The sequence below is a fragment of the Panicum virgatum genome, chromosome 2N (genome assembly GCF_016808335.1).
Source record: "Panicum virgatum strain AP13 chromosome 2N, P.virgatum_v5, whole genome shotgun sequence".
NCBI lineage: Eukaryota > Viridiplantae > Streptophyta > Magnoliopsida > Poales > Poaceae > Panicum > Panicum virgatum.
In genome coordinates this window covers 68,538,992-68,551,395 of record NC_053146.1, presented here as the reverse complement: position 1 = coordinate 68,551,395, position 12,404 = coordinate 68,538,992, and the positions used below count along the sequence as shown (strand labels likewise).

The window sequence follows — 12,404 nt, the reverse complement described above, 5'->3', positions numbered from 1 at the left end:
GGTCAGAGAATCTACAGGGCAATGAAGCATATCCGAGAAGAGATCATCACCCGTTGTAGCTCCATTAAAGCTTCCTGTGCAGTATACTATGCATCCACGTTAGACCCACCTGTCGGGGTCTAACGACTGTGTACGCGTCCCCTTGCTCTATAAAAGGGAGACGCCCGTTAGGAAAGGTCTCAAGCCCGAACGGGGCAGAGGGTAGTCTCATTCATACCTAGTGCAATACACCACTCAGTGGACGTAGGGTATTACACTCCGGCGGCCCGAACCACTCTAAATCCGTGTGTTCTTGCGTTCTTTCCCCGAAGCTAGATCGGCCTAATAGCTTAGCACTTCCCCGAGTACTCCCCCTCGGGGAATAGGCGGGTGCGTTCCGCCACCCGGCTGTGGGTACCCCCAAAAGCCCACGACACACCGCATTCAATGCGGGTGGTTGAGGCGTGCTCTGCCGCCGCGGCACGCGGGGCAGCCTTTGTCGGGCCTCACTGTAGACCGCATATTACCGAGGTACAAAGTGCAGCTGCATGCGCCGCATCCGCATTAAATGGATACGACGGCATGGCACCTTTTCATCATACCGCCTACACCGCAAGCTACACGGCTCGTTCAGCTACGTTGCAGGCAACGCCGCAAGCTACACCCTAGCGCCGTTTCGACAAGACAGGGCATGGCTATGCCGGACGGAGGATTCCCACGGGCAGAGCAAGAAAATCCAGGAATGAGATCTCCGTCGCCTGTAATGCCATAATGTCTGTACAGTATGTCATTTTATATGACATCGTTGGGCCCACATGTCGGGGACTCAACGGCCATGTACGCGTAAATGTCGTGGTGCTGCAAACCACAGCCGGGTGGCGGAAGGCACCCGCCTAAGCCCCGAGGGTGTGTACTCAGGGGTTAGCTAGTCCTAGTTCGATCTCGCTCAAGAACACGATGAACACAGCGGGATTAGAGTGGTTCGGGCCGCCGGAGCGTAATACCCTACGTCCACTGTGTGTTGTACTGCTTGCGCTCTCGAGAGGTTGAGAGCCTTGGCGTGTCTAGTGCTCTGTCCAGAGAGCGTCTCTGTGAACCTGTGTTCTAGCGGGCGTGCTCTCCCTTTTATATGTCCAAGGGGAGCACGTACACTGAGCGGGCCCCCGACATGTGGACCCGGCGATGTATTATAAACTACATTTTGGCCTTCAATGCCTCAGATCCGAGATCTTGTCGTCGGCTTCCGTGCGTAGCTTCTGACCAGGGATGGTCTTGAGCTGTCCTGTCAGAGTAGAGTCTAGCCTCTGCAGCCGCGCATCGAGGTCATGATGAAGCGCCGAACTACTGACTCAGTCCACTATAGCAGCCTGCACTGTTGTTCCAGTCAGTAGCTGGTCATCATGACTCGTCGCCCATGCGCGCGGCGCTGAGTCTTTAATGCTTGCCTTGGTAACTGACGAGCCGCCTCGGTTACTGGCGATGCACAGTGTGGACTGACAAAAGCTGCCCCGTGACCAGAGGCAGCAGAGCCCGCCTCAACCACTCGCACTTAATGCGGGTGGGTGAGGGAGCTTCCAGCGGAAGGCTTGCGCCCGCGCACGCGTCTGTGTGACACGCGGCGGCTCCGGACCCCTCCCGAGCAGCTAGCTAAGCCGAGAGCTTACGGGGGTCCGGATAGGCGCGTGGAGGTCCCGGACCCATCTGCGGGAGTCCGGATGGCACGTGGAGGTCCCGGACCCACCTGCGGGAGTCCGGGTCCGCGGCCACAGGTGCTGAGTATTTCCACCTCTGGGACACGTGGTGACACCAGACCCGCTTCCCTCTCGGGGACGGGTCCGGGACCGTTGGTCCGGTGAGATGGAGTTGGACCCCAAGGGTCTGGCGGCTCAGCTCCTTAGGGCGTAGTTACGGATAACTACGCGAGTCTTGGCACAGTAAGAGTAGGTACCCCAGCTGCAGGGTACCGACACGGTGGGTGGGCGAGTCTTCCAGCGGAAGACTCGCGCCCGCGCCTGCGCCTGCGGGACACGTGGCGCCCCCGGACCCCGCCCCGGCGGTATGTTGGTTCTACATGCGTGGGAGGTCCGGACGGACACAGGGGGGTCCGAGCTCTCGGCTGTTGGCGCGGAGCTTCCCCTCCTCAGGGACACGTGGCGTCACCGGATCCGTCCCAGAGCCGGGAGCGGGTCCGGGGCCATTAGCCCGGTGAGGTAAGAGCCTGCCCCGTGGGACCCGGCTGCTCCGCCCCTTAGGGCGTAGTTACGGATGACTACGCGAGTCCTGCCTTGCGGCAGTAGCAGTGGGTTATCCTTGCTACAGGGTACCGACATGAACAATAAAGGGATCTGGAAGAGGCATATTCATTGTCTTAAGCTTGTTTACCATGTGGCTCATTTCTAGAATCTATTATCTTATTTCATATGTTGCTTAGCCAAAGTGGCAGCATAAGCTTGGAAGAATCAGTGAACTGACTCTTCACCATTGCTATATACTCAGTAGCGGTGGCTCATTCTGGGATCGTCATTCTTATACCATCTGAAATGGTACCTCTGATAATCATCAGGCACTTGCGGTTTGAAATATTCCAACGTGCCTGCTGAATTTTCCATTTTAGTCCAAGCAATGTCATGGGCTTTCTGTCGAATAGCCCATGCATCGTCTGCTTTGTTCTGAGCTCTTACAGGATTTTCTGATTCTTCTGGAGCTGACATTATGATGGCCAAATCTATATTAGTCATCGTCAGAGCAATTTGTAACTTCTGAAAACCATTTTCCATAGTTCTGGCCATTTCATTCTGAAATGGCATTCACATATGACATAGCATTGGATCACAAAATTCAAAAACTTGAGTACAAATTCAAGATAACAATAATGACATGTTTAAATTTAACTTTGATCAAAATTCAAACATACAATATTCTGTGCATCAAGTATAAATCACCTTTGGGCAGAGATAGAAAAAATGCATAAAATTTCGGAACAAGATTATAATATTGTAACATCAACTTTGGCCAGAAATTACAATATCATAATTCACAAAATTCTGCATTCAAATAAAAATTCTATACTCAAAATTCGAACATATAATATTCTGTGCATTAAGTTTAAATCACCTTTGGGCAGAGATAGAGAAAATGCATAAAATTTTCTGGGCAAAATTATAATATTTCAATATCAACTTTGGTTAGAAATTACAATATCATAATTTACAAAATTTCTGAATTGAAAAAACGAAATTCTATATGACTCTATATTAATTATCCTGTTGGTTCAAAGTAACATAGAGGGACAAATTAAATTCTTCGCAATGGAAACATGTAAAATTTCTATATATTCAGAAGCATAATTCTATGTTCTTGCTTCTAAATAATTTATACTTTGGTGCAAATTCAAGATTCTATACAAAGTATTCTCAAATCCAAACTGAAAATGCTTCTGAATAAAGAAAAACAGTGATCGTTCTTGAGCTATATTTCGGGCCGTGGCCGAATTGTGGCCCGCGGCCCACTTGGCGCCGCCGTCTCCCCCGCACCCAGGCCGTAACCTAGGCCTGGGCTGGGATTCCGGCCTCGTCCGCGCCCGCTCCTGGGCTGGATTCGGCCCAATACCGTGCGAGCGCCGCTGGCCGACGGCCGTCTGGCCTTTGCGCCCAAACAAAACCGGCGATCAATCGCCGGCCCCAAACCCTAGGGCCATTCTGTCTCTCCCTTCGTTTCTCTCTACCGAGCGTCGGCGCCACTGCGGCGGTTGTCGCCGGCGCGCGCGCGCGCCCGGTCGCGCCGCCGTCGGCCGGCGGCCGCCACGCCATGGTCGCGCGCAGGGCTGTGGTTGCACCGTCTTCTTCATCTCTTCTTTCTTCTTGTGTTCTTGACCGGCGGCGGCCGGAACAGCTCGCCAGAGGAGGGGCTCCGCGCCGCCACAGGCCCCCTCGCCGGCCGCGCGCACACCCGTGTGGGGCGCGCTGCCGTCGAGCGGCCCTTGTGGCGGTGCGCCGAGCGCATGTGCAGAGGCGGCGCAGTTCTTGACCGCATGGAGGCGGTGGGTGCCGACGAGCCGGCGCTTCTGGTGGGGCTTAACCGCGCGGCGAGGAGCCGGTAGTGAGCCATGGTGGTGGGACCAGGTAAACCCGCAGCCGTTTCTTGCGCTAGGGTTAGGGTTCTGGACTTTCTTGATCGATTCTTCATTTCTTTCTTCTATGGTTCCTCGATTCGAGATCGAATTCGGTTCACTTCTTTGATTCATCCCCAAAAACAACCCGATCTATGCACTAGATCGGCTCTAATGCCAATGATAGTTTTATGAACACTCGGTTTCTGCACAAGATCTTTATCTAGATGTACAAATCGGGTTGGGGTACATGGTTCTGAGTAAGATTACAAAAGGGTTCATCCCTAAACTAATACAAGAGATAGACAGAGAGGCAGAGAGATGGGAAAAGGGGGGCGCAGACCATCGCGGCGAGTGCAGCGGACGAGGAGGAGCTCTGGTGCACCATTGCTCCAGTGGCGGCGAGGTAGTCGGGGTCAACGAGGCGCTGGTCCGGCGGCGGCGATGTGGAGCGGCGTGGTGGTGCTTCCCGTCGGCCTCGCGCAACCCTAGATCGGTAGAGATGTGGGAGAGGGTTGTGGCGGCGGTGAACCTCGTGTATTTTGTACCCCGATTCCTCTCCCGTTCTATATAGCGCGGGCGATGGAGGCCCACCAGACATATGGGCTGGACGCCCCCGATCAGGACGTATTCAAGGGGTCCGGCCCGATCTTTGGATCGGGCCCGTGGAGATTAACTCCAACACATCCGACACGGTGTTGATCCCATCGCCTTGCCTTACTTGGTTCGTTCTATACTTTGAAAATTAAATCCCCACCAAACAAACATTTCGTCCAAGAGCTCTTCTGCTGCTGCTTCTTCTGCCTCCAGCGTTTCTCTTCCTTCTCTAGCCTTGGTAATAATAGAGTTGGAGCAAGGCCTTGGCGGCGCAGCCTGCTCTGCCCTTCGCTCCCGTCCTAACCTTTCCACATACAGGTCATCCTACGCCATCCAGCTAGCGGTGCTCCTGTCCTGCGTGCTGACTTGGCCATCATCAACCAGCTTCATTATATTCTCTGCAAGACTACTGACCTACATTCGCTAGCCTTCCTTCTAAAGCTTGAAATCCCAGAACCTTTTTTTTTTTTAAAAAAAGAGTTCTCTGTAATACATTAAGCCTAGACCTGGGCATGTGCTGCCCGACCCGACGGACCCGACCCAACCCGTCCGAAAATAGCCCGACCCGACCCGACCCGAAGAGTTTGATGGGCGGGCTCGGGTCAAAATTTTTGACCCGGTATGACTGACGGGCCGGGCACGGGCTAAAAATTTTGACCCGAAACCCGAAAAACCCGAAGGAACCCGACATTTTACATAGGCCCGGCCCGACCCGACCCGACCCGACTGGCTGTCGGGTCGGATGCGGGCTCAATTTTACGGCCCGGCCACCGGGTCGGGTCGGGCACGGGTCGCTAGAAAAAACACCGGGTTTTTTTGGCCCGACCCGAACCCGACCCGGCCCGGAGGATGCCCAGGTCTGGTTAAGCTTAAGCCTTGCCCATATGGAGGCTTGAACTCACCATACAAGTTAGACACACAATATATATATATATATATATATATATATATATATATATGTGTGTGTGTGTGTGTGTGTGTGTGTCACTACCGGACTGGCCTTGTTTGCCAAGTGTCGAATACACTCGGCAAATGCCCTTTTGCACTCGGCAAAGGGTTTGCCGAGTGTGGTACTCGGCAAACCGCACTCGGTAAAAAAAGTGACGGCGAAGGCACCTTTGCCGAGTGTTTTTTTTCGAGCACACGGCAAAGTCTTTGCCGAGTGTCAAAACGCACTCGGCAAATTTTTCGAAACCAGATTAGAAAAACACCGTTTAAAAATAGCAAAACATTTTATTTTCACCTGGTAATCACACCAATCATCCAATGTCACAAGTCACAAGTCTCGCTATTATTTCGTGTTAAATCACGCGCTACACGGCTGTCTTGATTCGAACCCGTGACCTCTTGCTTCGCGTGTAGCCTTCTCTACCACTCCAACCCTCTATTACATATGTCTAGATTCTGTTTTGATTCTCCACATATTATACTAATTCGAGATAAAATTGCTTGTTTGAGGCCCTAAACGTATTCAAATAAAAAACTTTTGAACTACAAAGTTTCATAACTTTTCGAGATCTACAACTTTGATGTTGTAAGTTTTTTTATCCGAGGTTGTTTGCAAAATTTGAATTTCAAATTTGAGAAATTCAAACACATATTTGAAATCCTAAATGCATTCAAATAAAAAAGTTGTGAACTACAAAGTTTCTTAACTTTTCGAGATCTACAACTTTGCTGTTGTGAGTTTCTTCATCCGAGGTCATTTGAAATACTACAAAAATTTTAATTCAAAATTCATCCGAGACGCTTTGCCTTATGGCACTCGGCTAAGCCTCTTTTTGCCGAGTGCCAATAAAATACACTCGGCAAAAAAATTAAGTAAAAAAAATTTAAAAATACCAAATGGACTTGAAAAATTACCAAAATTTCACGTTAAGCAATCTATGTTATCTATTGCCTATACAAAAAGTTTTGAACTCAAACAACAATTTGACCATCAATTTGACTCCAATTCTTATCGGATCATTCTCAACTCTATGATTTTTCTTCGGAGATGTATCGATTTGTAAGCACGTACATGACAAAAGTGTGCGAAACCTCCTCAACTTTTTCTCACAACCTACACATATGATATTATGACATCTTGCCAAATCTCATAATTTTTAGACTTTGTTTGCTATTTTTAAAAATTTTAGAAAATTCAGAAATGGGATGTTTGCCAAGTGCCCATCCTTTGGCACTCGGCAAACACCTCTTTGCCGAGTGCCAACCTCTAGGCACTCGGCAAACAACCTTGTTTGCCGAGTGCCTTTTTTTGCCGAGTGTTTTCTCGATGGCACTTGGCAAATAGATTGTTTACCGAGTGCCCGAAAAATTGTACTCGGCAAACCCCTTGGCACTCGGCAATGTTCGGGTTTCCGGTAGTGTGTGCGCGCGCGCGAATTGGATAGGATGGTGAAGATTTGAGTGAGACAAAAAAAAACGGACATGCATATGGCTTGTTAGATTAGAACCAATATATAGGCAAATCTATTTTTATTTTTTTGGGAAAAGGGCGCCACGTCACGGTATACAAGGAACATACACGTGTCAGTGTGTCAGTGACAAATGCTGAATTGGTCTTTTGCTTATGGAATTTCTATTCTATCCCTGTCCATCTCCGAATATCTGTCCTGCCTAGGCTTGTAGCCTTTCTCTGTAGGCTTATCGTTCCAGAAGCTAGCTAGCTTGACGCAAACGGATTATTAGTCGACAAATAATATGATAGATGAGGGCTGAGAGAGGAACAAGAAGCTCAAGAACACGCTCAACAATTGTACAGTACGAAAACTTAAAGAAGCGGCCGGCCGGGTCAACGGACGGTTGAAATCCACGTCTTGTATCACATCAAACTTAAACACTGTATTCCAATCAGTTGTGCTGATGAGCAGGAAACGCGAATGCCGTAGCTATCTGACAGTTGTACCGTGTGAAGTTGGCAGGCCTTTTTTTGTTCAGGTTCAGGAACCTGGAGGCATGCAGCAGCTTCATTCAATTCGTTCTATCAGTAGCAGCTTGCGTACCGCTTCTTCTGATCGATGTCTTTGGCCTGTTGTGAGGGTGATTGCTGAAGAATATTCCTAGTTGGAAGAGATTAATTACTGATCCATCTCCGGTGATGCACCACGTTTGTAGATTGATCATCGGCAAACAATACATACACATGAAGCTAAGCTCGCATGCATGCATGCATCACACAATTTTTTAGATGGAGGACGCTTCATTAATCTCACACCGAAGTTTAAACAAACCCAAGGGCAATAGTAGTAGCTAGTAAACAGCAAGCATCAGTAGTTGATCAGTACAATATCTATTATTAGCTCTCACTCCTTGCGCACACACAAACACACTTGCTTCCCTTCTATACAATATATATAGGTATATAAATATATACACACGCACGCACACACAAAATAATATTGTATATATATCGATCCCGTCCGGCATCTGCACCTGCACACGTACGCATGCCATTGCCACCACCCCCTAGCAGCTAGCTAGAAGCTAGCTAGGCTCTAGGCGTCGACGACCTTGAAGTGGTCGCGGTTCTTGACGACGACGTCGTACATGTGGGTGGAGCGGAGGCTGGCGAAGTCGCGGGGGATGGTGATGAGGTCTGCGCCGCCGTCGCGCTTGTGGAGCTGCACGATGCTTCGGTTCTCGTAGTAGCGCTCCCAGCCCAGCGTCCCCAGCCGCCGCTCCAGCGCCTCCACCGACCGCACCACCTCGTTCGTCGGCACGTACACCAGCGCCTTCCGGCTCGCCGCCGCCGGCTGCTCCAGCTGCATCACCCCGTTCCGGAACACCCACACGCCAGCGCCGGATCCCGACATGCTAGCTGGGTCTCTGCTTGGCCAGCCCCTTGGCTTTGCTTTGCTTGCTAACTGCTACTGTTGCTGCTAGCCCCCTGCTGCTCCGTGTGCGTATAAATAGGCCGGAGGACTCGAACTGGGGTTCCTTCCCTGCACCCAGTTTCCGGCCAGGGGCGGCCTCCCTCTTCAGGTACAGGTGATGCGACGGAGATCGGGCCATGCAGTTCGGGGTGGGCGAGCGAGATTGATTCATGCCATTGCCAGCATGCCTGCCATGCATATTGGCGTGCCGACGGCGTCGCTGTACCCAGAGATTCTTCTGCAACTTTCCTCCGCCCCAAAGAAGAAGATTCTGATTATAAATCTGCCCCTCCTGTTTCCTTCAGAAAGAAGAAGATTCTGCTTCTGCACCACATCCATGCAAGTGCCTCGATTATTCCTGATGGCCTGCAAAAAGCATCATCTTTCCATCAGACTTTTGATGCAAGTTCCGTAAGACGACCTCAGCTTTCCACACGATGCATCATCTTTCTATCACTGAACAGAAACGGCCGGCATCACGAATCTTGCAACAAAAGCAGGCACGGCGGCGATAGATGTACACCGGGACCGAGGCCGGCCGGCGACGTTGCTGCCGCCGGTTTGAAACGGCCAAGGAATATGCAGCGAGGGGACAGGGGGCCGGAAGGTCGCGGTCGCACGAGGGCGTCACGTGGTGCGCGCGGGCGCGCCGTGGGCATCGTCGTCGGCGCCGGCACGTTCACGTGGGCGCGTCCCCACACAGCCGCCGCAACTTGCAGCCGCCCCCTCCCTGTCGGGCCGCCGGCAGCCGCGGCTTTCCTCTTCGGTTGGGTGCGGCAGAAGCAGGGGGCATTGAGCCGCATGGCATGAACGCACGTCTCTGGTTCGAGCCTTTTGGCACTTGGCAACCGGCAAGAACAAGGGTGCTCGCTGATACGGATGGATTGCCTGCACGGTGCCTTTATCAAGGGCCAAATCTGTTTCGCACCAAAATTGCCAGATCGAATTTCAGCAGAGCTGCTGAAGCTGTACGAAATCCAGGAGAAGGGTGATTAGTTTGTATCCTGCTACAACATCAACATAGAAAGCAAGGCGCATCTGGTGTAGTGGTATCATAGTACCCTCCCACGGTACTGACCGGGGTTCGATTCCCCGGATGCGCAGGTTTTTTGTGTTCTCTTGTATGGTTTTGTTCAAGCAAGTTTTTGTATGATTCCTCCAGAACATCACCGTTTTGTGTTGTGTTGCATAGTTTTCTCTTGTATACTTTTGTTCAAGCAAGTTTTTGTAGTTTGTCCCGAGTCCTGAGACCGGTGTTGCCTTGAACAAACACATGATCTGGTCCAGATGACTGAAGAAATCCTTCTTGAACGACGACAGAAATACTGAACCGCTCAAGCAATTTGTCATGACGTATATTTCATTATCCTAGAAAAAATCGATCCACGATGCAACTGGACAACCCAGACAATTTGATCCATACATCCGCTACAAGGACCATAGTATATAGCATTCATCACCTAATCTAGAAATTCTACATGAGGAACTCCAGTAGAATACTGACAGGCTACGGGTGACAAAATCTATTGAAAACTAGGACTAAGATACGCGGTAGACAAAATTTATTGAAATCTATTGACAAAATCTAGTATCAGTTTGCACTCTTCGTTGAACCAGGAACCATTGTAGATCTGTTTACAAATCACAACACAAGTGCAAAAGATACATCTTCCAGCACCACAAGCCACGGCACACCTTTTTTTAATCGAGGTGAGCCCCACTTCCATTCCAAAGAATTGGAAATACCACAAGCTCTTACACCCCAAAACAGTCAAAAGAAAAGGGGAGAGCTTCCCTCACGCCTTGACATTTTCGGGCACCTCCTAGCCACGGCCCACGGAACACCTGCAAGCATATGGAAATGGAAAATCAGAAAAACCATGACTGTAAATCTGTGATGGCAAAGGCTCGCCAACTCTAAGTATGTACAAACATCAGCTTGTATTATTACATTAAGTGGGCTGGATGGAACCAAAGATCTAATATGGTTTGTCTCAATAACGACCATAGGCATAAGGATGGTCATTTATCAAGACTCCATCTTAAAGATGGGATGATCATCCATAAGTATGACTTTGCAAACCCAACTCATGTAACTCAATTTGAAGTTGTCTTCACATATATAGACAGAAAACTTTCAAATGATGAATCAGCCAGCAGAGCCCCATGTCAAGAATTTTCGCTTGACAATGTGCAATTTAGGAGGTAATCTGATCTGTATTCGAGTACGTTGATATGCATTTTTATGAAGCCTTGAACAGAAAAGTGGGGCACAATGGTCCCAGTCCATTCATATGAGAAAACATGTCTTCCAATTGGAATGAAGTCTTACATATTCCTTCAATCAACCGGTTATATACATGCGAGTCACCACCGCCCAGCCGCCTAGGTGGGCTAAGGCGACGCCTTAGCCCAAAAGGCCAAAACAAGGGGAGCGCCTTGTCGCCTAGGCAAGGGCATGAGAACCATGGTTATATAAGTGTGTAATATTTTTTTCACTTTATGAACAGCTACTGTCAATGCCATAGCAAACTACTTTGGTTGATTGCGTAATTCAGACCCAAATACTTCAGCAGATTTACTCAGAAAACAGAGAAACATATATTAGCACTGATGAAAATGAAATTTTGCAACAGCAATTATCACATCTCACAACCAAATCATTCAGTACATAGTGCCTGAAGCCTTGAACACAACATTAAGACTTAATCTTCCATTACTCACTCATGAGTATGAACTGATTTCCCCTCAAAAAAGAAAAAAAAAGAGTATGAACTACTCGGCCAAATGGCGAACAATGAATATCAAGCCTATGGCCCTCACCTCACATGAGCTCCTCCTCCTTGCGGAGGTACTCCCCGGCGTCCGCCTGATGCAGCACGACCACAGCGTTAGTGTCGGCCTTCCTGCAGTCCTGCGCCGACCTCGCCGCGATGCCGAAGCCGAGCGGCACGTCGGCCATGGACATGACGACCACCCCGTCCCCCGCCTTGGTGTTCTCGGTGATGCGCGCGAGGGAGGACTTGGGCACGGAGTTGCCGAAGAGGAAGGAGCGCTCGGAGTCGGGCTTGAGCCAGACGCGGCGGCGCGCGTGGGCCGCGAGGAGGTCGAGCGCGTGGACGGTGAGGTGGAACGCGCCGTGGTGGGTGAACTTGCCGATGGGCGTGCCCACGGCGGCGAGGCGCGGGCGCGCGACGGCGGTGGCGCGGCGGACGAGCGCCTCGGAGGCGTAGTAGACGCGGTTGCGGTGGAGGCGGAGGCAGTAGCGGCCGGGCTCTGGGTCGGGGCCCTCGACGGCGGGCCGCTCCAGGAGGTGCTTCAGGTTGGGCCCCGTGAATTTGAAGAGCTTCTCGAATACCTGGGTGGTCTCTTTCTCGTCGAGAGGCCTCATGGCGCTCGAGGATGGAGCTCGGCGGCGGCGGAGGTTTGGTGCGTGGCGGCGGCGGGGGACGGAGGTAGTAGGGTTTCGGGGCAGAGGGGGGTGTACTGATAGCTGATCGTTGGATCAGACCAGTTTTGATGCCGTATTTTCAACCAGAGCAGGCAACGGCTCCAGCCCAGCGAACTAGTTATTGAGATTTTTAAAATGTGCTAATGTTAAATAATTTTTAGAGGATGAAACTCTTCTTTCATCGTATAAAAGTCTTTTTCGTCTATTTTGCTATGTCATTAAAATTAATAATATATTATAAAATTTAATGACTTCCATTAAGACTGGTTTCGGACGAATCCAACAACTGGTTGCGTCCCTGGCCCTTTGCTGAGTACTACTTTGGTTACAGTTATTTTTGTTCGAATGGGTAAGCTAGCATGCAAATAGAGTAATTTTCAAAGGAGATTACTAA

The 12,404-nt window shown here is 50.2% G+C and overlaps 2 protein-coding genes and 1 non-coding gene across 3 annotated transcripts; 1 reads left to right on the top strand and 2 right to left on the bottom strand.

Moving 5' to 3' along the window:
• Nucleotides 1-7,889: 7,889 nt before the first annotated feature.
• Nucleotides 7,890-9,358, bottom strand: LOC120662136 (flowering-promoting factor 1-like protein 5). The gene is made up of 2 exons (XM_039941248.1): nucleotides 8,114-9,358; nucleotides 7,890-7,976 (listed from the first exon to the last, which is right to left on the bottom strand). Exon 1 carries the CDS (start codon nucleotides 8,497-8,499, stop codon nucleotides 8,182-8,184), a length of 318 nt encoding a protein of 105 aa, XP_039797182.1. The 5' UTR covers nucleotides 8,500-9,358; the 3' UTR covers nucleotides 7,890-7,976; nucleotides 8,114-8,181.
• A 233-nt stretch (nucleotides 9,359-9,591) lies between these two features.
• Nucleotides 9,592-9,662, top strand: TRNAG-CCC. Its single transcript has one exon. It is a non-coding gene; the product is annotated as a tRNA-Gly (tRNA).
• A 437-nt stretch (nucleotides 9,663-10,099) lies between these two features.
• On the bottom strand, nucleotides 10,100-12,081 carry LOC120662135 (60S ribosome subunit biogenesis protein NIP7 homolog). The gene is made up of 2 exons (XM_039941247.1): nucleotides 11,383-12,081; nucleotides 10,100-10,404 (listed from the first exon to the last, which is right to left on the bottom strand). The coding sequence occupies exon 1, from the start codon at nucleotides 11,948-11,950 to the stop codon at nucleotides 11,384-11,386; it is 567 nt and encodes a 188-aa protein (XP_039797181.1). The 5' UTR covers nucleotides 11,951-12,081; the 3' UTR covers nucleotides 10,100-10,404; nucleotide 11,383.
• Between the last annotated feature and the right edge of the window lie 323 nt (nucleotides 12,082-12,404).